The sequence below is a fragment of the Nuphar pumila genome, chromosome 7, assembly GCF_984573655.1.
Source record: "Nuphar pumila chromosome 7, dmNupPumi1.hap1.1, whole genome shotgun sequence".
Taxonomy (NCBI): domain Eukaryota; kingdom Viridiplantae; phylum Streptophyta; class Magnoliopsida; order Nymphaeales; family Nymphaeaceae; genus Nuphar; species Nuphar pumila.
The window spans coordinates 5160400-5187477 of NC_143255.1; the positions used below are offsets into that span (position 1 = coordinate 5160400).

Consider the following 27078-nt stretch of genomic DNA (forward strand, 5'->3'; position numbering starts at 1 on the left):
ATGAGTTTATAAGCATGAATTATAGGAGCATAAGATTATTATCTATGCATGAATGTAGATCCAATGGAAACCCACCTAAGCATCCAACTCTCTAGGGAAAAGGGTTAAGTGTTGAACCCCTTCAATGCTAATGAACTTCATAGGTTGGTTTCTTGAGGAGCCTTTTTTATCTCAATAGGAAAACATTGAAAAAGTATAAAAAGTAAAAAAAAAATATCAAAACAAGGCCCCAAAAAGAGCAATGCATTTAGGCTAACACTTACTCTGAGTCCATGGTAAGGTGACAGGTTCAAGCCATAAGACTGTCTTAGGGGTAAATGATAGAATATAAAAGTGTGTGCTATGAGAAAACTAATACTCACCTCTACACCTATGGCAAGGTGGCAAGCTCCAATCATATGGCCTTTGGAGTCAGAGGTTGGATAATTAGGGACATTCTTCCTAGACTGAGAAGCCATGACACCCATGGTTGTCAAGCCTCAAGTCAAAAGATGGCAAAAGTGAAAAATAATGCCCCTTCGAGCTAACAACTAAGACTACAAAAAATTCATCTAGGGCCAAGAGGTGCACTTGAATATATTTTTATCAAACCCTAATCCTTCAAAGTTCAAGCCTTAGTGGAGACCATCAGACGTACAAGAAATACCTTAAGGTTTAATCTCATATCCCTATAACTAGTCAATTAAAAACTAAGGCAGAATTAGAGAAGAAAAATATCAGTGAAGCCAAGTGTCGCTATCTTAAACTAACCTAAAAGGAAGAAAATCTAAAGTGTAGGAATCAACTTGTTAGAAAGGTTCTAATTTAGAGAAGGGAGAAAATAACAAAAGTCCCTGACCTTATATAATCAATCAATCATGGTTATACCAACTCTGCTATAAATACATAAGTTCTATTGCATATCATAAAAGTTTATTGCATGCATCATAATACATCAAAGAATCTAGCCTTGGGTATCTTGAGACTGAGGAGTACAAAGAAAGATATGCCTTGTCTTTGGTGCTACCTGATCGAAGTATGTCTAACTCCCCTCATTGGAGCAAGAAGTCTTACGTCTAAATTGATCATTTTAGAAAGCGTATCTTCACTCTAAGGCCTTATTGGAGCAACTCTACTTTATTTATGAATCCACAAGAGGTGTAGGACTCCTTGCACTCGCCTCCACAAATTCTGAAAAAAAAAATCATCAAAATGCATCAAAAATTAAAATAGATCTAAAAAACATGAAAGGGAGTCACATTTCTCTTATGCTACCCCTGCTTAAAGCCCAACATTTTTTTCTCTCTATTACAAATAAGGTAGTTTTCAAAACTGGCACCAACCTCGTTCGATGAGACTAAGCATGGTCTCAGCAACCCAGTTGTCTTCACATCCTAGTTCTCTCCCCTTTCTAATATTGCACCAACCTCTCTTGGCAAGACTACCAAATGGTCTTAACAATCTAGCTATCCCTTCACTGGAACCGACCTTGCTCAGCAAAACCACCAAATGGTCTTGGCAATCTAATTATCTTTGGACTGATCTGATCTCGTTTGGTGCGACCCATAATCGTCTCGATAATCTAACTCCCTCCTTTGGATGTTGGCACCGACCTTATTCGGCGATACCAATCACTGTCTTGGCAATCCAGTTTTTCTTCAAACACTAGCCCAACCACATTCAACAGAACTGAATCTAGTCCTACACGACAGTATTTTAAGTCTTGAGTGTCTACTTCTTTGTTATAAACCGAATCACAATTTCATGAAGTAGATACAGAGTGTCATGCAGGACTAGATTACAATTAATTGTATCGCCAAATAAGGTTGATATCTATAGTTCTAGGAGAGTCTTCCCTCGAAAGGAAGATGCCCAATGAGGACAATATTTCAAGTCTTGGTGAGCCCCCTATCTATAGTTCTAGGAGAGTCTTCCCTTGAAAAGAAGACTTACTTAGGAAGAGTCCTGCCCTAGAAAATGTACAGGACACTAGGATGAGCTAGGGATAAACCTTGAAGCTTATCTGTGTGTTTGGTACAACGAACGATGAACTGATTGTGCCATCTAATAGCAAACGACACTCATGCTCTGTCGTCCAACAATGAACGATGAACTAATTATGCCATCCAATAGCAAACAACACTCTCATTTTGTCGTCCAGCAATGGACGATGTTCCCAATCTGCCATTCAGTAATGGACGACAGTCCGTTTTGCCATCCTGTGGCGGACGACGGTTTATTTTGTCATCTGTGTGAGGTTGTTGGGTACCTACAAATACTTATCTCAAAAGATATTAACAACTGGGCATCATGAAATACTTATCTCAAAAGTATTTCTAAGAAGTAGACATCTGTAGATACCAAAATTTCATGATGCCCAGTTGTTAATATCTTTTGAGATAAGTATTTGTAGGTACCCAACAACCTCACACAGATGATTCATTGTACCAAACACACGGATAAGCTTCGAGGTTTATCCGTACCTCATCCTAATGTCTTGTACGTCTTGTAGGGCAGGACTCTTCCTAAGTAAGTCTTCCTTTCGAGGGAAGACTCTCCTAGAACTATAGATAGGGGGCTCACCCATATACCTTGAACATCTGAAAATTATCAGAAAATCTAGAAGCTAGATCTAGATACCCATGTATTGGACCTGCAAGAACACGTCTACCCAAGTCTTGCCGGTATGATGTCCTGACGCCATTGAAAAGTACTCATATATACGTGAAGCGCTAATGAAACAAAAAGTGCTTGAATGATAAAACAAAACTTCGAGTCTGAAAAAAGATATTTTTTTAGATCTCTAATTTGTTTATTTCAATTTTATTTAATCTTTGGATTAAGTATTTATGCATATTTTTATCTTTGATTTATGCATATTGAAATCCGTAGCAACATTATTCAAGCTACGAAGATTAAGAAACCTATTTTGGCTTTACCTTTCTTTCGGGCAAAGGATGATAAGAACTTTCAACAGTGTCTCCTACGATTTTAGAATGTGCATTTCATGAATCCAGGTAAGTCCCATCTTCCCCATTCAAATCTTTTTTATCAGGGGTTAGGCAAACCCCTACCAGTTATACAACTATACCATTGAATTTTGAACCTACAACGTCTCAATACAAGGTGACATGATCTAGCTATTCCAACCATACAAATGAAGCCTCATGTATATATGCTTGTTTTTATAGGAATCACTTCTTAGAACATTTGATTATGATACATGGATAAGTTTTTATAAGGTTTCAAAAATCAACAACCTACAATTTTCATAATTCTTTTTTGCTCCAAACACCATTTTTTTAATCCAAATGCACAATCATGTTTCATTTACTAGGTTTTGCATTTGGTAGGTTTTCATTTCTCTCTCCATATATAAATATATATGCTAATTTCTAATTTCTTTACTGTTAATGACACATGCTGACTCAACCATATTTAATCCTTTACTGAGTCATGCTAATTTTGTGACTCAGTTAAGGGGCGATGCGGGGCAACGAGATTAAGTCACAAGTTTTTTTTTGTAACGAGGAACCCTCGGGCGGAAGCGAGGAAAACCCCTGGTGGGGCCCCACGATCACCGTGCCTTACGTGGCCCACCAGATTAAGTCACAAGTTCAAGCTCCAAGTTTACCAACAAACGTTATTTCTAATGGGTAGAACGGACATTTTGTATTAGAGAAAAAATAAAAGGAAAATTTTTTATTCTTACGTTTCTAAATTTTTTGATACAGTGAAACTGCCAAATGGAGACCTACTGATATCATATCGAAAAATTCAGAAATGTGAGTGCAACTAACAAACACTACCATGAGGTCCCTGTTTGATAGCTTTCAAGAGGCCTCGGACACATCAAGAATTTCAGAAAAGTTAGGTTCTTATTTGGAATAACGAACAAAAGATTGACTCCTATCAGGATTTTCTTAAAAAAAATTTTCAAAACCCAAATCGTTCTGAGAAATGATGCGACTTTTTTAACCTTAAGAAGTAGCTTGGTATTTTCAAAGTTATTGCTTTTTGAGCAGTTTTAGGCACTGCAATCAGTTCAATACTACTACGTCAAAAGGATTTAACTTTAAAATCTGATTCTGTAAAAATGTCTTGGCAATTTGTCATCAAAACCTCTTATTCTTAAATCTGAAAAAGTCAATGCAACCAAATAACTGAAGTGAGATTTTTTAAATGATTGTTAACATGGTCATGTTGAATAATTAAAGATTACTTACGTTCTCATTATATGATTTTAAAATAAAATAAATATGCAATTCAAATGAGAACAGTATGGTCCTTTAAATGTAGGGTCAATTGTGTTTTGTCTGGTACAATCTCTCTCTCTCTCTCTCTCTCTCTGTTTTTTTCTTTTGTTTTTTGGATATTGTCTCGTCTTGTTGATGGATTCTCTCATTTCTGACATTCCTCTATACAGATTCTTCTCTCTGGGTGTTAAAACTGCGTTATTGACTTTCTTTGTGGGTCTTCTGGCCTTTGTTTTCTTCTTGTTTCCTTCCTGGCATGAGAAGCTGGCGATGCCTTTTGTCCCTCAAAAGCTAAGTCCTTTTGTCTCCTCCTCTCTTCATTCACCATCCATCCTCACCTTAATCGCTGACTTAGTTCTTTTTTCACTTAGTAAGTAACTTACAAGTTCACCATTATAAGTTTTTAATTTCAAAATCCTGTTTGGATATCATTTTTCACTTTTTGTTTTACAGCCACTGTTGAGATTTCAGGTTTGTAAAAAAGAGGATACAAGAGAGAGAAAGGAACCCCCACAAAGAAACTTACAATCAGTTTATTTGGGTACGCTTCCAAACCAAAGTTTTCATGGTCATCATTTCAGTCAACCCTCTGGCTGCTATCTCTGACAGAAAATATCCTGTCCATCTTTCTCTAGACTCCCAGGTTCACCATTTGTCAATCAATCCTTTGTTCCCTCTGTTTCTTTCTAGAATTTGAGAATTGCTTTGTACTTGGGTGTTATGGGTCACTGTGTTAGCAAATACGAGTCTCCAGGACCATAATCCAATGCAGTGGCAGAAGAGGCAGAAAACAAGCAAGAGGAGAGGATAATCAAGAAGAGCAACAAGAACAGCATCACTATGATAATTCAGGACAGCCCACAATTACTGTGCCAGAGAGGCCAGCGCAGCAGCCAATTTAGGCACCAGGTCAGCTGCCAGCGAAGCAGGTGCCATCGCCGCTGCCCCTACCTTCTGCCCTGATACCAAAACCAGCACCTTTCCCAGACACCATCTTGGGTAAGCCCTTCTCTGGTGTGAAGACATTCTACACTCTGGGCAAGGAATTGGGGAGTGGGTCAGTTTGGTGTCACCTATATGTATACGGAGCAGTGGCGGAGCCAGGGGTGGGCATGGGTGGGCGGTCGCCCACCCCAGAATTAGAAACCAAAAAAAAAAAATGGATCGCTCCATCCCAACTTGATGTTGTCTGGGTTTGTCAAGCAGTCCAATGCAGGAGATTCGTGCAACTTCGAAAAAGACGTGCACCAAGACCTAAAATGTGAAGCACAACCAATATCACAAATCTCAGTATCAGGATTTTCTCGGCAAGGGAACATCTTGAAATAAATTAAAGATTTGCTTCATCCAGAAATCCTGAAAAAAGGAAAATAAAACATGAAAATAGGGGAAGACCTTTCACTTTTACAATTCTTCAACTGCCTCCGACGCCTACCTCCCAAATACGGTAGAAACCATGCCCAATCCAAACTGTATTTGTCCATAAAACAAGCAAAGCTCTACTTGTGGTTTGTCTTTGAACTTTCTATTAATGTGAATATCAGCTCTCTTGTCTGGACATCATGGCAACTAGACTCGGCCATTTCACACATTAAGGCTCTGTTTAAGAGCATTTTTTTATGACAAAGGAACCCTCACCAAGAACCAGGTCACTTAATGAGGCCACCTCCCTACGATGTAAAACTCCAGATTGAGAGCCTTACGTGCCCTAGCTGTGTTAAAGAAACAACAGCAGCCGTGTGACAGTCAATAGAGGCTATATTGTGGCTTCCCCGTGTTCTCATGCTCTCTGCTGTTTGGGAGCTGCAGACATTCATCAAAGGATGCTTTTGGCAACTCCATCCTCAGACGCCACATTTTGGCAGCACATGAACATGGTGTTTCCATCTCAGTGCAAGGCTCTCAAACAGAGCCTAATTAAATCCACAAAAAACACTGCAAATTTCGGTCCAGGCCCAGTCTGAGATTAGTGAAATCAACAAACAAAACACTGTCAAATGACAACCAACAGCATCAAAATGCTTATTTAAGTTTTATCTCTGCACCAAAGACTGTGCCTCCAGCGAAAAATTTCTGGCTCCGCCACTGGTCTGAATAAATGGATCGTTCTTCAAGACCATAGCATTGTCTCAGAGACCCGAAATCTGCCCACCCAACGAAAAACTTCTGGCTCCGCCACTGATACAGAGATTTCAACTGGAGCTGCTTACGCCTAAAATGTTGGATTTTAAATCCACCAAAAAAAACTTTGGTTTGATTGTTAACTTGTTCGTGCTAAATCATTGAAAATATCAGAAATATAACTTGATGTGGAAGCATACTTGAATTCATTGGTGTTCTGTAGATCTTTTATGGGTATGATCTTTCATAACCTCTATACGTGGCATTGTCTTCTTCTTCAAACCTAATGAGAGACAGCTTTCTTTCTTGATGATGGGGAGGCAAAAAAGAATAACCACTATATATGGTTTGGGGATCATAACCTAATTGTAATTACCTTATGGTCTATTTTCAATTCAGCCACATCATAAAATTGAAAATTAACACCTAATGACACATGAGGTCTCTACACATAATAAAATCATATCATATGAGATATCATGTGGCCCAACCTGATGTGATCACTCTATATGAGTCTTAACCTTAGATGACATATAATGTGTGATTAAACATATGTAAGTTCACACGATTTATCTAACATGCAAATCCTTATCTAAGAGTAAGCTTGTCACTAGAAGTGATAAGGAAGACATGAGGAGGGAGATTCAGATAATGCAGCACCTCTATGGCCAACCAAACATAGTGGAATTCAATTGAGCCTATGAGGGCAAGGATGATGTGCATCTGGTGATGGAGTTGTGTGCAGGCAGCGAGCTTTTCGACAGGATCATCATGAAGGGGCATTACTCAGAGTGTGTGGTGGCTTCAATTTGTAGGGAAATTGTGAATGTTGTTCACATTTGCCATTTCATGGGTGTGATGCATAGGGACCTCAAGCCAGAGAATTTCTTGTTGGCAAGCAATGACGAGAATGTGATGCTGAAGGCCACCGATTTCAGGCTCTCTTTTTTCATTGAGGAGTGTCTGTTTATGAAATTTTTTCCTTTCATTTTTAAGATATGGTTGGTTTAACTTCATTTAAAGGATTCGCAGCTGATTGGTTTACTTGCTTGTGTTTCACCTTTTCGTAAAGTGTGTTTTGAACTTGTCTTATTGGTGAAGCTAAATGGTCTTCTAATTTTGGATGTTAAACTAGTGAAGATTCTGAATTGATGTCTTGAGTTTTTTTATTAGATTCATTTTAAATTTGATGAGATGATTCATTGGCAAGATGATTAAATATTAATACCTTAGTTGTCAAAAGATCCGCCTAGGCTTGTGGGTCTAAGCGGTAGGCCTTGTTTTTTAACTTAGGTTGTCCATGCCCAAGCCGCAAGGACATAGTTATCATGTTTTTATAAATTTTTTTGCCTTTTTTTTTTCTTCCCACCTTAAAATCGTTCTTTTTTTATTTTCTTCTTTTGTTTTTCTTTTTTTACCTTATTTTTTTTCTTCTTCCTCCTCCTTTCACCCCTCCACTTAGTTGTCAAAGGCGGAGCCTAGGCGGCCTAACTGAGGTAAACTCTCAGATGCGCAATTGCACACATATATATGTTTTATGTATAATTATATATAATTATATATATTAACATATCATAAACATATATTATAAAATTTTAATATTATGTGTTTATAATATATATATATATATATATATATATATATATATATATATATATATATATATATATAATTGTATATATATACATATTTGTGTACTTAATTCATATATAATTTATAAGCATATGAGTTATCTATTTGACTGTTTTATGTAATATAATTGCTTTACAGTATTCGACATATTATTTGTCTATTTCTTATTGTTGATTGATTTTATGTGTATACATGTTTGTTATTAATTTTAGTAGTTTGTTTACATATTTTGTATGTTTTTTTTTTATTTGAGGTACCACCTAGTCCGCCTAGGCCTGGCTTAGTTTTTTTAGGAGCTCACCGCCTAAGCTCCGCCTAGCGTCTTTGACAACTAAGATTAATACGATTTCTGAATCATTGACCATGCTGAATTCTTCCTCAACATCAAGTTGACAAAGTTTGTGATTTGAATCATTGGCAAGATGACTTGAATTTTAATGCCGCGTCTGAATCGTTGACAATGCTGAATTCCTCCTCAACATCAAGTTGACAAAGTTTAGTTTTTTATTTGAATCATTGGCAAGATGACTAAAAATCAATGCTGCTTCTGAATCATTGACGATGCTGAATTCCTCCTCAACATCAAGTTGACAAAGTTTGTGATTTGACATAGTGCTAAGTCATATGTTTATCTGAAGTCTTCTATGATCGTAAACTATCTTAAACTTCTCTGTTGCTTTTTTCCTTTCTTCGAATTCCAATTCCTGGCTAGATCATCTTAGGCAATGTAATCATTAGAGTCTTTCTTGGTGAAGGATTTGTATGGGATCTCAACTGGTTATATTGATCACTTTGGACCAATTGATGACATGGTCCTGTTTGGGTTAGAATGTTAGGCAGAAGCTCATTGATTCATTCCATGTCTCAGTTATCATATGCCACAAAAATGCTAGTTTCACTTGGAAAAAGTGATTTTCAGTCTTGGCTTTTGTCAACTTTTCTCATCTTTTTGTTTTATCCGGTCTTTATATATGATAATGTGATCAGATACTTGTCGGTTGATCAGGTTGATGTCATACTTATAAGGAGCATTTTGGTATTTAATTATTTCTTAGACTACTTTGTCTGCGCTCTTGATAAAGGTTGTAAAGCCCAAGTTGGGAGTCAATATCAGGAATCTAGTGCAATGCATCTCCTTCAAAGAAGAAAAAACATGTGGGCTATATTAAATTTTAGTTCTAACATAGATGATAGTTTTGTTCTTTTCACTCAAGCTAAGTTCGTTGGTACCCTCTGTTATGTTCGGGTTCCCTCCCATCATTAGGTCAGTAAATTTCATCAAGGTAGCCACATCTTGCAATCAAAAGAGAATACAATTAATGATAAGAATGGAAATAAAAGAAGTAGAACAAAAGAAAAAGGTTTCTTGAGATGAATGTGTTTACTGGAGGTATGTATTTGCTGATGGTGGTTGAATTACTGCCTTTTGTGGATGTTGTCAGATGATGGATATGGAGTTTCAATTGCAAGCTCATCCTCAGCTATACAGAGAACTATGTTCAAGATGTTGAGGGCCTGAAGGGATTTCTGGACTATATAACAAATGTGTGTAACTTAATTTTTTCAAGGATTTCCAATTCATTCACCAGTTCCTATCGATCTCGTTGTGATCGATAACTATTAGTTTTACGTTTTTAGTGTCCACCTCCTCCTGTCAATGGCAATCAATTAGACCAGCATTATCTGAATCATCAACTTTGTTGCTAATGAACTTGGATAGATTGTTGGCTTCTTAAAGTCTATAATTTGGATTTTAATTTAAAGCCATCTCCAACTGTTTATTTTAGTTGCTTAGTAATCCATGTCTCAATATTTGATCGGCAGGAGGTTTCTGTCCCCGTGTAAACTTTAGAGTAGTATGTTCCTTGATAATTGAGGGCCTTGATTCCATAGATATGTAAAGATAGAGTACTTCAATGCAAATAGCATACTTGTTCAAATGAGTTCATAGACTCAAATAATGGCCACTATCATGGTGTGGGTGATGGGTCAGCTAATACTGTCCGAAGGCATCATCCGTCTTCTGCAGGCCCGGAAAGAGCTCTTTAGAGCTCCGTAGAGTCGACGTTCCGAAGACCCTGCTTTTGAGAGTGTTATCCTTTCTCCTAACCGTCTCTTTCCTTTGGTTCCACTTGACTGACTTAATATAGATAGGAACTAGATAAGTTCTCTAGTGGGGGATAGACTTGATTATGTACACTTTGTTCCCTATGATTCCTTTTCTATCTTCTTCTTTTGCATTGTTGAAACACCCTACTTTTTGTTCACTAATATAGATACTGACTGGTGCATTAATGGAAACTGTTTCAGGAAAAGTATACAGGGATATTGTTGGTAGTGCCTTCTATGTTGCTCCAGAACTCCGGCGGAGTTGGGAAAGAAGTAGATATTTGTAGTGCAGGAGTTGTGTTGTATATTCTTCTCAGTGGCGTACCTCCTTTTTGGGCTGGTAAGGATGAACAAGATGAACTTCAATTATAACAATATGTTAAAGAATACCATTTTGTTGTCATTTCAAATTATAGGGTTGAAAGGGTCTGGGTTCTTGGATTGGTATATGAATTGCAGAAACAGAGAAAGGCATATTCGATGCTATACTAAAAGGAGAAATCGACTTTGAAAGTCCACCATGGCCATCCATATCCAGCAGTGCGAAAGATCTGGTAAAGAAGATGTTGACTCAGGACCCCAGAAAACGAATTTCTTCATCAAAAGCTCTTGGTGAGGAAAAACTTTTGTTCTACGCTTTGTGTAACCTTAAACCATCTTCTTTTAACATTCTGAAATTTGGTATGGCTCTTGAACCAAAGCACCCGTGGATAAGAGAAGGTGGATAAGCATCTGACAAACCCATAGATAGTGCAGTTCTTTCCAGGATGAAGCAATTCCGTGCGATGAACAAGCTAAAGAAACTTGCATTAAAGGTGGATGTTATATGAGTTCTCTTTCAAGTATTGACAGTAATCTCATTATGTTAATGATTGAATCATTCCTGTGTTGGTGATTATGTTGACTTGGCTGAAATAGTCATCTGCTTTTAATACATAATGAGATTACCTTTAGGTAAAAGATTTTGATAACATGGAAAACACTTGGTTTCAGTTGGTCAGAGTTGATCAGTCCATACATTATCCAAGTAACATAGCTTGTCAAGTTTGACAAGTGGCAAAATTTTGGGCCATTCATATGGTTGCACAAAGAGAGATTAGTATCATACATTTGAAAAGGGTGGTGAGATGAGCTTGATTGGTCTTTTGCCTCCAGGTAATTGCTCAAAATCTCTCAGAGGAGGAAATTAAAGGACTGAAAGCGATGTTAACAAATATGGACACTGATAAGAGTGGTTCCATCACATACGAAGTGCTGAAGACCGGATTGGCTCGCCTTGGGTCAAAGCTTAAAGAGGCTGAAGTCAGACAACTCATGGATGCGGTAACATACCAAAAGATCCCTTAGGCAAAGGATCTGTTTGTCTATTTTTCTCGCTCACTTTCACTTTTGTTTGTGATCAGGCTGATGTAGATGGGAATGGCACAATTGACTACATTGAATTCATTACCGCCACAATGCATCGGCACAAACTGGAAAGAGGAGAATTTGTTCAAAGCTTTTGAATATTTTGACAAGGATAGGAGTGGGTAAGTTGACTTCTGTATGGATAATGCAATTCTAGCTGTATTTTCACATTTTACTACCTAGGACGGTTACAGTACTCCTGTTGGTCTATTTTATAACTTTATAAATGTTTTGTGCATACTTGTACTGTTTCCCTAATAGGTATATAACAAAAGATGAGCTAGAAATTGCCATGAAGGAGTATGGGATAGGAGGTGATTCAAGTATTAAGGAAATCATTGTGGGGGTGGACACTGATAATGTAAGTTCTTTTTTATTGAATATTCGATGATGTCTGGTCTCAGTTGGTTGATTTATGACGATTCTTATGTTTTTCAGGATGGTAGGATCAACTATGAAGAATTTGCTACAATGGTGAGAAGTGGAGCTGCTCAGGAACCTGTTCCAAGCCTGCTTCTGTAATTTTAAGATGTGCAATTTTGGTGGAATAAGATGCCTATGGTGATTTATGCCTATTTCTTCTAAAGACTGTAGAATGTTTCCCCAAGACATTAATGGCAGTTTTTTGTGATGCAATTTCGTAAGAGGATTTCCTCGTGATCATCTTTCTTTTGCAAGTTATGAAAATGAAAGCTATAGTGTTCTTATTCCAATTTGTACAGCATCCAAAATTGACTCGAGATGTTGGACCAGCAGCTTCGTGGCATCGGTGCTTAGAATTTATTTCTTATGCATTCTTTTTTGCAGTTGGTTTTCTTTGATGTGGATACATTGATTCATATGTTTATCATGTTGACGCGGGGTGCACTTAAGAGGTATTGCTCTCGTGATTAAGAATCTCGAGGCCAGGATGGTAACGGCCAACTTGTTTGATCCTTCAGTTTTTTCCTTGTGCTTTCTTTTATCCATGAGCTGGGCTTCCTTTGAAAACATGGGTGTAATGTCAATAAGATGCTTGAATGAGAGGAATGTTGTTTTTTATTATCAGAAAGGTTTGACAGAATGCCTGTAAAGGCAGCTAAGAATCAGAATAGTGTTAGTATTTTGGATCTGGATAGGATCTATTTGGATCTGGATCGGATCCAGATCCATTTTCCTAACTAACAGTTATCGACGTCAAATATGCGGCGATTTGAAATAGGCATAAGTCTCATTTAGTCGTGAGCTTATCTATAACTGTTAATCAGTTACGGAGAAACTTTTAAGTATACCTGCATGGTTGAGGGCAGGAGTGAATAAGCAGTTTCTCCAAAAAGGTTTCATATACACGGTTGGGTCCCTGCTCTATTTTCTCATTCTATGCCGTGACTCACCTAAGGCAGAGAAAACCTAGAGGAGAAGACTTTTCTGCTTCATTCAGACGCCCGAGTTTCATCATCGAGCAATGGCATGGACATCAGGTACATGCTTCTTATGTTCTCTGTATTTACTGTTTTAGTAAAGTATTTCATGTACCCAATTGTTTTAGTCTCTGGGGTCGTTTTAACCCAATAATTGGTATTAGAGCCGAAGGTTTTCTGGACCTCTGCGGCCTGCTCCTCCATCTCTATATAAGGATGAACAAAGATGGAAAAACAGGCTGCTTTGCTAGCCCAGACAGATCGATTTTGTTCTTGAAAAAGAATCGATTTTTGCTCCAGTCAAGCTGAATTGGGGTTCTGGAATCCGAATCGATCCAATACATTTTTTTATCCGGTTCTGGAAACTGTATTGGACCTGACCCGTTTTGGATCCGGTTGTAAACCGAATCTGGTCAAGGTTCTGAATCAATCTGATACATTTTACAATCCGGTTCTGGGAATTGTATCGGACCAGACCCATTTCGGATCCGGTTGTAAACTGAATTGGGTCAAAGTTCTGAACCGGTCTGGTTCAAGGATTGGATTCAGACCCGTATCGAGTCCGGGCGAGTCCTCTGTGACCGACACGACACGTGTCGGGTCACTGTGTTTTTTTTTTCAGATTTTTATGCCCCGATTGTCGGCGAAAACCCTGTTTGGGATCAAACGGGTTTTAGCCGGAATAGACGGGGAACAGGTTTTGGGTTAAACCCAAACCCTCCTGAAAATCGTAGATGGCTCTGATCGTCGGTTGTTTCATCAAAAAAACCCTCTGTAAACAATATATATATATATATATATATGTGTGCTTACAGAGGGCGTTTTTCCTCATTTTTCATTGACTTCCACCTTTGTCATTGTGTGGTGACCGGAGCTGGGAAGGAGGTCGGTTCTGGCCAGATCTACAGACCGCACCGCGTCGGATGGCGAAAAGGGATCGGGGTTGGGTCATCAGCGGATGATAGAAGGGGGTCGGGGCTGGTCAGATAAGCTCGCCAGAGCCCGACGAAACCTCTGGTTGGCAGTTTTTTCTTCTTTCTCCTGATTTCCTTTTCTCCAGAAGCCTCTGGCATGGAAGATGTCGGCAGGTTCTGCATCAGTTTCTGTCAGATGCACCGCCATCTGGTCCTGCCAGAGCATCGCCATCTTTTTCGCCGGAGCCACAAGCCGCATCGTCGGATGCTTCGGAACGGAGAGAGAGAGAGAGAGAGAAGAGGCTTTAAGGGAGCTAGGGTTTTTCATAAACATCATAACGATGTTTATATACTCAAGAAATTGGATCGGGTCTAGACCCGATCCAGAATACCCGATTTTCCCCTGATCCGAAAGCGATAATCGGATCGGGTCTGGACCCGTTCCGGAATACCCTTTTCAACCCAAATCTGAAATCTTTAGGCGGTGTTACAGTAACGGGTTCGGGTCTGGACCCGGATCGACTTGTTTCAGGATCCATAGACCCGAAGTCCAGAAACATCGGGTATGTCTGTTCTGGAACATAGTGTTCTGGAATGGACAGTACGTTTAGAACAGTTGTCCCAAAACAGATCCGTTTATGTCTGAACAGAACGGTCTGTTCTGGAACAGATAGAACGACCCGAACGAACTGTATTGGTTCATATGGCTTCTGAGACCGATACGGGGCATTTTGAGACCAGTTTTGAGTGAATTTAAATCAGTTCCTAGGGTTTTTAAGTCGGTTCTCTCACTTGGCATAACTGGTTTTTTGTTTTGAGACTATTCTGAGGGTGTTTTTTTTATGGTTCATCAAGTTTTGAACTGATACATTTATTTCTGGGACTGTTCATCATGTTTTTGGACTGGTTCATGGGTTCTAGGACTGACATATATGTTATAAAGCATGCATATCATATTTATGAGGTATTTTAAAGCATATTTAGTTATATTACTGATTCATTATGTTTTAGAGTCGGTTTTAATGTTTATATACATGCTTCTATTGATGTTATGCTTGTTCATGCATATGTATACACTTTTTTTTTAATGCATAAAAATATGTGTAGTATTGTCATTTAGTATGCATGATTATTTAAGCATTCACATCAATGTTTATATAGGGATTAACATGAAATTCGTATTTGTATGTATCTATTTTCACCAAAGTGAACTGATGCATATTTTGCAAATGTTTAGTTAGAATTTTTTTTTAACATTGAAATTGTATTGGCCTCATAGAAATAATATATCATCCAAAGATGGTATTATTATGTTCAGAGGCTAGTAGGATAAAATGAAGGAAGTGTCTCCCAGCACATGAGATGTGTAGTACCCAAAGGTACCATGTTGATTGTCACTGGGTACATGTTTCCTCAGTTTTATCGAATAGTGGGAGGCGAAGTGCATTTGTGTATTATGGATACCCACCAAAGTAGGACCATAATGACCCCTGGCACTTGCCTAAGAAAGAGTAAATAATTAAGGGCCTTATTCATGTATTTATCTTTCCATTTACATGTCTCATTATGTGCAATAATATTATCTTTTGTCTATGTAGTGCCTAATACAGTTTTTGACTCATCTAGTATCCCTTTTCTCGATGGTTCTAACTTCTCAGAATGAAAAGAAACAATTTTATTTACTTTAGAGTACATGAATTTAGACCTAGCCCTCAGAAAGGAAGAACCTGCTGAACTAACACCTACTAGCACTCTAAAACAGAAATCCGATTTTGAAAAGTGAGAGCATTCTAACCGCCTCAGTCTGCTTTTGCTGCATTTGCTGCAGTCTAGGGTGGCTAAGAACATAAGGAATGTCATTCTCACATGTAAGACTGTAAAGGATTTTTTGGCTGCTATAGAGGCACAGTTCGTAAGTTCCAACAAGGCTAGGGTCAGTACCCTTATATCTAAGTTGACATCTATGAGATATATGAATGGGAGAAACATCCAACAACACATAGTAGAGATGAGGAACACAGTCACGCAACTTAATGACATGAAACTGACTATCTCGAACTCCTTCCTTGTCCACCTCATTATGGCATCATTGTCAGCTGAGTAAGGTCCCTTTAAAATCTCCAACAACACACATAATGATGAATGAACTTTTAATGATCTCATGTCCAAGTGTGTTGAGGAAGAGTAGAGGTTGAAGGGTGAGAAGGTGCATAGTGCACATATGGCTTCTCATAAGGTTCAGCAGAAGAGTGGACCAAAAAAGAAATCTTTTAAGACGAAGCCCAAGAAAAAGTCAACCTCCCAGCCCAACTAAGCACCTGATAAGTCTGTCGTTTCTGCAGTAAAGTGTTTCTTCTGCAAAAAGAAGGGACATAAGAAGGCAAAGTGTATAAAATATCAGCTCTGGTTGAGCAAGAAAGGTAACTTATCATTTGTTTTTCAAGAATGTAATTTGATTGATGTTCCAATTAATAGTTGGTGGATTGACTCAGGTGCCACTGTGCACATTGTCAATTCTCTGCAGGCATTTTTGAATCAAAGGGAACCAACAAGTCATGAAAGCAGCATCTTCTCCGAAAATAAGATGTAGTCTCATGTGAAGGCTATTGGGACCTGCAAAATAGTATTAGATAGTGGTTTTATTTTGGATTTGGTAGATACTTTTTATGTTCCATGATATAGCAGGAACCTTATTTTTGTATCAAGACTTGATAAATTTGGATATTGTATGAAGTTTGAACAGTCCAAATTATATATCAACAAAGATAATGTCTTGATTGGTTTTGCATTATTGTGTGATGGATGATATTATCTGAAAACCCAAATTCATATCTAGGAAACTCTTAATACTAATCAAGTAATTGGCAATAAGCGTAACCTGATAGAGGATCAATCATATCTTTTTTGGCATCGTCGTTTAGGACATATCTCGAAAGAGAGAGTTCAACGGCTTGTGAAAGAAGGGATTTTGAGATCCTTAGATTTTACAGATAATGAACCGTGTTTGGACTGCATCAAGGCTAAGCAGACAAACACATATAAGAAAAATGCCAAAAAAAGTGATAAATTATTGGAAATCATTTATACCAATGTATGTGGACCGTTTACCCCATGTTTTACGGGCCGAAAGTATTTTGTCACCTTTATTGACGATTATTCTCGGTTTATGTATTTATACATCCTATTTGAAAAATCTGAGGTCTATCAAGTTTTTAAAGACTTTAAGAAAGATGTAGAAAAATAAACAGGATGAATAATTAAAATTGCTAGATCCGATAGAGGTGGAGAATACTATGGGTGATTTACTGATATGGGACAACAAGAAAGACCATTAGCTCAATTTCTGAAGGAAGATGGCATTATCCCTCAATACACCATGCCCGATAGCGCATATCAGAATGGTGTAGCCGAAAGGCAAAATCGAACACTTAAGAAAATGGTCCGAGCAATGTTGAATTATTCAATATTACCTATAACCTTGTGGGGTGAAGCCCTAAGGACAACTGTGCATATTTTGAATAAGGTTCCTACAAAAACCGTTCCAAAAACTCTTTTTGAGTTATGGACAAGTAGGAAGTCTTCCCTTACTTACATGCACATATGGAGTTGTCCTGCAGAGGCTAAACTTCATAACCCCCACATAAAGGCTTTTGACCCTAGAACAATCAATGGTTTCTTCATTGGTTATTCAGAAAGATCAAAGGGTTACAAGTTTTATTGTCCATCTCATACACCACATATAGTAGAAACGAAAAGGCAAGATTTTTAAAAAATGGTTCTATTGGGAAAGATGCATTACAAAACCTCAATTTTGAGGAATCTTAGGATAAGGATAATACCCCTAAGATGAATGATAGATTGCCTATCATATTTCAACCAAGTGTTGAACCCACATGTGATGCACCCACTACAGAAGAACTATTAGTGGATAATACTGAAGAGTACATATAGGAGGATCAGGAACCCCCACCTGTATGGAGATCCACTAGAGTTAGAAGATCTGTTATTCATTCGGATTATGTGGTGTATTTACAGGAGCCCACAAATCTCATAGATGATGATCCCATGATATTTATGAAAGTTGTTGAAAGTAAGCAATCCTCACTTTGGATTGAGGCCATGAAAGAAGAGTTAAACTCTATGGCCAAAAACAAAGTGTGGGACCTTGTTACATTACCTAGGGGAGTCAAATCTGTTGGGTCTAAATGGGTCTTTAAGACCAAAAGGAACTCCAAAGGTAATGTTGATAAGTATAAAGCAAGGCTTGTTGCAAAAGGTTTCACCCAAATGGAGGGCATTGACTATAGTGAGACATATTCGCCTATCTCAATTAAAGAGTCAATACGGATTGTACTTGCCCTAGTAACTCATTTAGATTTAGAGCTACACCAAATGGATGTAAAAACAATTTTTCTAAATGGTGAACTTGATGAGGAAGTTTATATGGATCAACCTCAAGGTTTCTCTAAATGTGAGTTTGAATGTTTGGTTTGCAAGTTAAATAAGTCATTATATGGACTTAAACAAGCCTCCCACCAATGGTACATTAAATTTACCGAAGTCGTTCTGACTTTTAGATTTACAAAAAACATTGTTGACCGATGTGTTCCTCAAGACAAGTGGGAGTAAGTTCATAATCATGGTATTATATGTAGATGACATATTACTTGCAACAAACGATAAGGTCATGCTCACAGAAACCAAGGATTTTCTTTCCCTTCATTTTGAGATGGACATGAGAGAGGTTGCTTTTGTTCTCGGCATAGAGATCCGTCGAGACAGAGCACTCATACTTAAAGGTATTTTAGGTCTCTCTCAAAGAACCTATATAAATAAAATTCTCAAAAAGTATAGGATGGAGAATTGTTCTCCTACCACGACACTCATACTTAAAGGAGATAAAATGAGCCTCAAGGATTGTCCTCAAACTGAAGAAGACAAGGCACTCATGAACCAAATACCATATGATTCAGTTGTTGGTAGCTTGTAATATGCGTAGACCTACACCCGACATGACATATCCTATGCAGTTGGGGTTCTTGGCAGATTTCAGTCGAATCCAGGTCATGCCCACTGGACAGCTGCAAAGAAGGTCATGCAGTATTTGCAAGGGACAAAAGATTATATGTTGACCTACAGGAGATCGAAGCACCTTGAAGTGATTGGTTATTCGGATGTTGATCTAGGAGGATGTCCTGATAGTAGAAAGTCTACAATAGGATATATCTTCTTTCTTGCTGGTGGTATCATTTCTTGGAGGAGTGGGAAGCAGTCCACTACTGCTGCATACACCATGGAGTCTAAATTCATTGCACTATTTGAGACGACGTCACAGGCCATCTGGTTGCGAAACTTCATATTTGAACTCAAAGTTGTTGAATCCATTGGGAGACCACTTAGGGTATATTATGATAATGAAGCCGTTGTGTCCTTTTCTAACAACAAAAGGAGTACTACATCATGCAAGCATATGAAATTAAAGTACTTTGTTGTCAAGGAAAGGACTGAGAATCAACATCTGTATATTGACAACATTGGTACCAAAGAAATGGTTGAAGATCCTCTTAAGGGTTTGGCCCCGGGATTGTATGTTGAACATGTAAAGAGGATGTGTTTGTCCATTTCGTTGTAGTCAAATACACATTTTGTACATGTGATCACATATTGTAATAAAGGTTGATTCTTTCATTTATATTGCATGAAAGTTCTCTCTTGTATAGAATTTTGTTGAGCAACATAAATTGAATTCGAATAGAATTAAGGACAATCTATTCAAGTTGTAATTCAAATCATTTGGGAATAGCATATTCTTGTCCAAGTGGAAGATTGTTAGTATTTTAAATCTGGATAGGATTCATTTGGATCCGGATTGGATTCAGATCCATTTTTCCTAACTAACAGTTATGGACGTTAAATATGCGGCGATTTGAAATAGGGATAAGTCTCATTTAGTCATGGGCTTATCTATAACTGTTAATCAGTTATGGAGAAACTTTTAAGTATACCTGCATGGTTGAGGGCAGGAGTGAATAAGCAGTTTCTCCAAAAGGGTTTCATATACACGATTGGGTCCCTGCTCTATTTTCTCATTCTGTGTTGTGACTCACCCAAAGCAGAGAAAACCTAGAGGAGAAGACTCCCCTGCTTCATTCAGACGCCCAAGTTTCATCATCGAGCAATGGCAGAGACATCAGGTACATGCTTCTTTTGTTCTCTGTATTTACTGTTTTAGTACAGTATGCATGTACCCAATTGTTTTAGTCTGTGGGGTCGTTTTGACCCAACAAATAGTCCTTTGAGATTCTTCCTTTACTTTATCTGAAATAAAGTTCCTTTTTTGTTCTTTTTGTGTGTTCTTCAATATAATCAACCACATTAGAACAGGATAGAGAGAGAAACACAAACATGTTCGATTATGCAAGAGCGTGAATTTTGAAGGCTGTATATCTCTTGCACCTTGGCTTCGTCTTAAAGCTTTAGGTACTCAATGCAACTAACATTTGCTGCATCGATCCACTTGAAGTGAGGCTGTATCCAATGAAATGGTGTTTTATGCTTTGCACATAAAAGACCAATAAGTAGAGCACATTAGCTTTCCAACAAGTCAAATATCACTTCATTTGTCAAAAACAAGTTTTTCTATTCATTGGATGGTTGAATCCTTAAAAGGTGCTTGTATGCAGCATGCTTACCAATCTTCTAAAAGCTCAGTTGTGAACCACAACCCACCCTTGGGGTACATTAGTACGAGCCCTTCGACTTTGGTCTTGGAACTAATTTTGTTCATGGCTGGCTTAGATGTGCTCAATCATTCAATCTTTGCTTGTTTTCTGTTGGGTAACATCCGTACGTACTTCTGCATTCATATCAGACGTGCACACAACATTTCTGCATTCATTTCGGACGTTTATACATCATTGGGTCTCAACAGATGAATGACTCGAACAAGAGATTTTCAGAAGTTCATCTTCACCCATTTCCAAATAAAATTCAGAAACAACCAAATTGAATTGGCATGGTTGCCACCCGGTGTGTGGGGTGCCTTTCACTAATGGGCTCTATAAGGGCTTGGGTGTGGGTGACCTCACTTGGAGATTGTAATAAAACAAACGAAAAGAAAATATACAATTTTTACATGGCGTGTCAAGGATTGGATGAAATGAACATAAAACAGAACACTGATTCTGTTTGTTCTATAACTGTATCAAGTTCAAAGTTTGTTTGGACCGTAATAGGATGCTATGTTCCAAATGTTTGTTGTTTTGTTGTTTGATGACTATGTGTGAACAACTTGGACAATCATGGATAATGAGTCAAGATTACAACGTTTTCGATCGTATGACCTGATCCGCACAACCATACAAGTTTTTAATATGTTTATTATGGATTTTAACTTAGAATATCGGATTGAATCTAAAATCTAGAAATGTTCAAAATTTGGATACCGCCCAACCATTGATCTCTCAATGTCGTTCAATGGCCAACCCGTGTGATCCTTCGAGACATCCTTCACAAACACCTAACATCCCAGACCATGTAAATGAGAAACCAACAAACCTTTAAAAACAACTACATATCCAAAAACAAAACTCATAAAAACTGAAATGGAAAATCATGACAACCGTGAAACCCATAAGGCAAAGATATTACAGAAAATTCAAAGATCATGGGTTATTAAAAATTAAAACGACCCAAAATTTTCAGAAAACCCAACAATTTTTTTTGGAAAAGCTTCTGAATTATGCAACAAATAGAAACAAGAGTAATAAGAAGAAAAAAAACTCACCGTGACAAAACTAACAAAGATCTAGAAAATATAAAAAAACCAACCTTACTGAAACAAAAAATCTACAGTAGATTCCAATCAAATTAGTCAGAAAAGATTTTAAAACAAAAACAAACAGAAGCAGAACGAGAACAAGAAAATGAAACAGGCACATTTAAGTTAAATTTTCACCAAACAAACCATACCCATCAGAGTAAAAGGCAAGGCAACGCCTGGAATCAGATAAGCAAAAAACTAACACCAATCATATTCCTAACAAGATCCATTCAGAAAAAGGGGATCACCTGAGCCCCCAAGTAGAACAGAAAACAAGAAAAAGGAACACCATCATGAAACTGACCCATCTGCTAAATCGTCCAAAACAAAACGGATTTACCTTGTATTCATCCCCGAATTCTAACTGGAAGGCATCTTGATCACCTCCACCGATGCCTGGTGGCCGTCGTCAGTGTCGCTCATGAGGATGAGGACATTCTTGGTGCGCTCAACACTGAGTTGCACCATCTCCAGACTCCATGTTGTTGTCGTCTTCGGGGGAGCCATGGGAGGGGGGAAGAGGAGCACCTGCTGTAGTGGTAGTGGTTGAGCACTCTCTCGAACACTGACTTCCTCGGCAACGCCATCGATATCACCATCTCCTTCTCTCCGTCAAGGAAGGCGAACTCCGCTAGGTAAGGCATGCAGCGATCTTCGGTGCCTTCCGCCTCACCCCTGGCGACCGACCCCCGGTGATCGGCGAACCCCCACAGAATGCGAGAGAGGGTCGGACACCGTCGAAGCATTGTTTTTATAACTTTTTTGTCTGTCCCCGTTCTTTTCGTAAGAGGGGAGTTTGAACGAATATATATATATATATATATATATATATATATATATATATATATATATATATATATATATATATATATATATATATATATATATATACGGAAACGGCTTTTCACGATCAAATATGCCTTTAATGAACACTACAAAGGCATTAGGCACTGCACAAGCACGAGGTGCAAATAAGAGTTTGAACAAGCTAAAGGAATGCAAAAGATTTAAAAAATATAAATCTTATGGAGTTGTAGTTGCTTGAGACAAACATACCAAGAATGGGGACAAGAGTCCCTTTATATAATCAAAATATTACAAAAACAAAAAAATAACAAAATTGCTTCAAATGAACAACCCGAATTATATTAGTAAAAAGACAAAAATACTCTTGATAGGCATCTACCCACGATATAATGAAAATACACAAATATATGTACGATCTTTTTTAATACTCTCTTTCAATCTTACGATGTAAACATCGAAAGTTTGTTGAAAAGTCACAAAAAATAAGATGAATCTGTAAGCTAGTAATCTGAGGTGAAATTCGACAACTCAATTGTTTCTCTAAAGTATTCATCTCGAACATAATGATAGTATATTTCAATATGCTCAGTTCGCTCATAAAATTTATGGTTGTTGACAATATAAATAGCATTTTTATTATCAAAACACATCTTTAAAAGATTGAATAGCTCCCATATCTTTGAAAAGGTTCTTTAATCACACCAGTTTCATAATTGTTTTAGCCATAGCTTTATACTTATATTCAATAGATGATACTGCTAATACTTATATCTTATTCTCTTAAAAACACATAAAAGCCACTAATTAAAACCTTATCATTTGGATTTTCACTCCAATCAATATCATTATAAGAAATTAAATTTAAAACAAAGATAAAGATAAAAAAAAGTCATTTAGTTATTGTGTTTATATATCTGAAAGTATTCATGTGCATAAGATTCAATAGTCTCCACAGAATCTCTCCACATTTTTGTCATGTGAAATATTAGACTTAGTGCAAATGTCAGTGACAAGTTTCATTTAAGATAGGATATATCCTCACAATGAACATGTTACTTCAAGAAACTTAAGTCACACATTTCAAAAAAAAAAATAACACCATAGATGGTTATTTTAGCACGGTTGAGGCTTTTAGAGCTGGGTGGTCACGTCCTCAACCTGGATTTTTACCTCGTTGGGCCTGTTAATAACCTTGTTACTAACCTGGTTCTTGTTGTGACATGCATTAACTGATCCTACAGGAAAAACGGAGCCCCCGCTTGTTTGCCTAACTTCAGCTTGCAATTTCAAGCTATAGTAAGGGGTTTTGGCAAAATTAGTCCCGGACTTTTTGTACGATTTTCAAATTAATCCCTAATTTATGCAGTATTGCAAATCCGTCCGCACTTTTGATTGACTCTTATAAACTAGTCCCTGGGGTTAACATCTGTTGAAAACTAACAGTTCTTCAGCCCTTGCAATGGACCATTTTGCAAAATTGAACAAGGTATAAAACTTTGCAAAAATTGGAAGAAAATGACTCTTCTATTCTCAACCAAAGGCCATTTTACCAGAAACAAATAAGCGAGGGACATATTAGAACAAAGTGACCGAAAATGGCCACTTTACCCTTATCCACGCTAAAAATCCTCCTAAGGCAGACATAACTTTGTTTTCATAAGAAAGCTTTTCCTGGGAGTTTCCCCAACGCAACCCCCACCATCTTGTGGTTGGTAATCAATCCACCATGCTCTATATATTTCCCAATTTCCTTGCAACGAGCCAGAGAGCCACATTCCCATTATCCAACAAATCCGAGACTATCATCCTTGGAAAAGCAACACTCCCACCACTTGACTGTGAAAATGCACCACTCATTAAAAAAATAAAAAACTTTGTTCAATTTCAAAGCATTTTGCAGGCATTGGATATAAATTTCGGACAACGACGCCCACGATGCAAATAACGATGCCTAATGCCAAACAATGAACTGGAACTCTCACATAAACCACTCTCAAAAACCATTTCCCTTCCACCACATCAAGCACACGCACATCATTCTACCCTGGACCGAAACAGCTAAACAGAGAAAAGAAAGACCCCAAACAACATACCAAAAACCAGAAAATTAAACGCCTAGAAGCACATACGAATCCATATCTTTTAACAAAGAGTCGTCGATTACAGGAACGGAGAAGGAATATGTTGAGTCACACCACGAACACAAGAAGAAAACAGGAAGCAGAGAAAAGACCACAACGACGCTACACCAAAAGCGAACCAACGAACATGGAAACAGAGGCGCGAGACCCTCAGGTGACCTTGACCTCGATGGTCTTGGGCTTCTTGGGCTCAGGCGGAGGCACCTTCGGCACCGTGACGGTGAGCACTCCATCCTGGTAGGCGGCCGAGATGGCTTCGTTGTTGGCGTTCTCGGGGAGTGTGAATTTCCTCATGAACTTGCCCATCCTGCGCTCCATCCTCAGGTACTTGGCCTCCGGTTCCTCCTTCTCCTCCTTCCTCTTCCTCTCCCCGCTTATACTGAGGACGTTTCCGTTCTCGACCTGGACGTTAATATCTTCGGACTTGAGGCCCGGCATGTCAAGGACGAAGACGTAGGAGTCAGGGTATTCCTTGACGTCGGCGGGGGTGGAGGCCATGGCCTTGGTGTCGCGGACGTAGGTGCGGGTGGGCGCGTTCAGCAGCTTCTCCATCTCGTCCGGGATGCTCAGCAGCTGGTGCAGCGTCGACAGCAGCGGCTGGTCGATGCCCAACTCCATCTTCTCTACTGCCCGAAAAAGAAAGATGGGGGATTTCTGTGTCTGATAGGGTTTGAGAGTTGATGGGTGATTGGATTTTGCAGAGAAAGCTTCAAATTTTTTCCTTGGTGTAGAGGGTAAAGGGTTGAGGGTGCTTTATAAGGGGGGCGAAGCCGAAGGTGTAGAAGTTTCTAAAGGGTGCGAGAGAGGTGTCACCCTCGACCCTTGTGGTTGTTTCGAGGATCCCGGGCGGTTCTAGAAACTGACCCCTCACAGACAGATGGACTGCTACCGGTCTACGTGGTCCCTCCTGATTTTTTTTCCCGTTTAGTTGTTGAGCCCAAACGTCAAGTTTCACGTAGGTTCACCGTCAAACATATTAAAATTTAGGTAGGGTGCTTCTGCATTTATGACTTGTGAGAAAGTAAAATCGATTCGGTTCATTACATACCGTCCCAGGATCGAATCCGCTTGACACTATGTAGTCTGCTGTTGCATTAAGATGGTAAGGATGGGTCGTCGTGTCCTCAACGCAGAGTTTGGAAGCGTCTCTCATTCAGAAGGCAGGAAGTCTGGTGACAGGGACCCAAATTGAGCCAGTTGCTTTAAAATATTCTAAATTTCGGAAGCCAAACAGTTCTGGAGTTTTAAAAAAATCGTGGGGAAGATAGATACTTCTGGAAAAAAACATCTCTCTCTGGAATCCTCCAGCCTCTCTCTATAAGCTTCCATCCAGAACTAAAGACCATTTTTTTTTTATCATTTCAAATGATAGGGTTGATAAGGGCCTGGATTCTTGCATGGTATATGACTTGCAGAAACAGAGAAACGCATATTTGATGCTATCTTAAAAGGAGAAATCGACTTTGAAAATCCACCATGGCCATCCATATCTGGCAGTGCGAAAGATCTGGTAAAGAAGATGTTGACTCAGGACCGCAAAACACTAATTTCTTCATCACAAGCTCTTGGTGACGAAAAACTTTTGTTCTACGCTTTGTGTAACCTTAAACCATCTTCTTTTAACATTCTGAAATTTGGTATGGCTCCTGAACCAGGGCCTCCATGGACAAGAAGGTGGAGAAGCATTCGACAAACCTATAGATAGTGCAGTTCTTTTCCAGGATGAAGCAATTCCGTGCGATGAACAAGCTAAAGAAACTTGCGTTAAAGGTGGATGTTATATGAGTTCTGTTTCAAGTATTGTCTGTAATCTCATTGTGTTAATGATTGAATCATTCCTGTATTAGTGTTTATGTTGACTTGGCTGAAACAGTCATCTGCTTTTAATATATAGTTAATGAAATTACCTTTTGGTAAAAGATTTCGATAACATGGAAAACACTTGGTTTCAGTCGGTCAGAGTTGATCAGTCCATACATTAGTAACTTAGCTTGTCAAGTTTGACAAGGTGCAAAATTTTGGGCCATTCATACGGTTGCACAAAGAGAGATTGTGAAGATGAGACCCCTCATGTGAATGAGCGAAAACTGTTTTTCATTGTTTCACCTTTGAAATGAAACAATTTATATTCGTGGGATATAACAACTAACAGAAAAAGTAAAAAAAATAAGAGAGAAAAAAAAGTGGTTGTTACACATGCTGAGAGAAGGGCCATCTAAGGTCGATCCAACATTCCTTATCCAGTTGATACTATTCCAATCTTGCAGATTTTAGTTGGCACAAAAATCAAGAAAAAACAACTAAATCTTACCAACTTACCATGTTACCTTCAAATGTAACGTGCAGCCTAATCAACGATAAAATGGAATGTCGACATTTCATCTTTATCGTTAATGTTATTTCTCAAATTAAAGAATGTGAATTTAATGTAACGTCACAAATTTTGAAGTCCCGAAAAGCATGATTTTTTTTTAATTGCAATGAGGTAAA

The 27078-nt window shown here is 38.3% G+C and overlaps 1 protein-coding gene across 1 annotated transcript; it reads right to left on the reverse strand.

Annotated features, from left to right (window-relative positions):
- Positions 1-24554: 24554 nt before the first annotated feature.
- LOC149830951 (17.1 kDa class II heat shock protein-like) lies at positions 24555-25314 on the reverse strand. The gene has a single exon (XM_090011941.1). The coding sequence runs from the start codon at positions 25204-25206 to the stop codon at positions 24739-24741; it is 468 nt and encodes a 155-aa protein (XP_089868067.1). The 5' UTR covers positions 25207-25314; the 3' UTR covers positions 24555-24738.
- Positions 25315-27078: the final 1764 nt, after the last annotated feature.

What these genes read in the sequence shown, in the direction of transcription:
- LOC149830951 (XM_090011941.1), bottom strand. Translation starts at nt 25,206, where the DNA reads ATGGAGTTGGGCATCGACCAGCCGCTGCTGTCGACGCTGCACCAGCTG.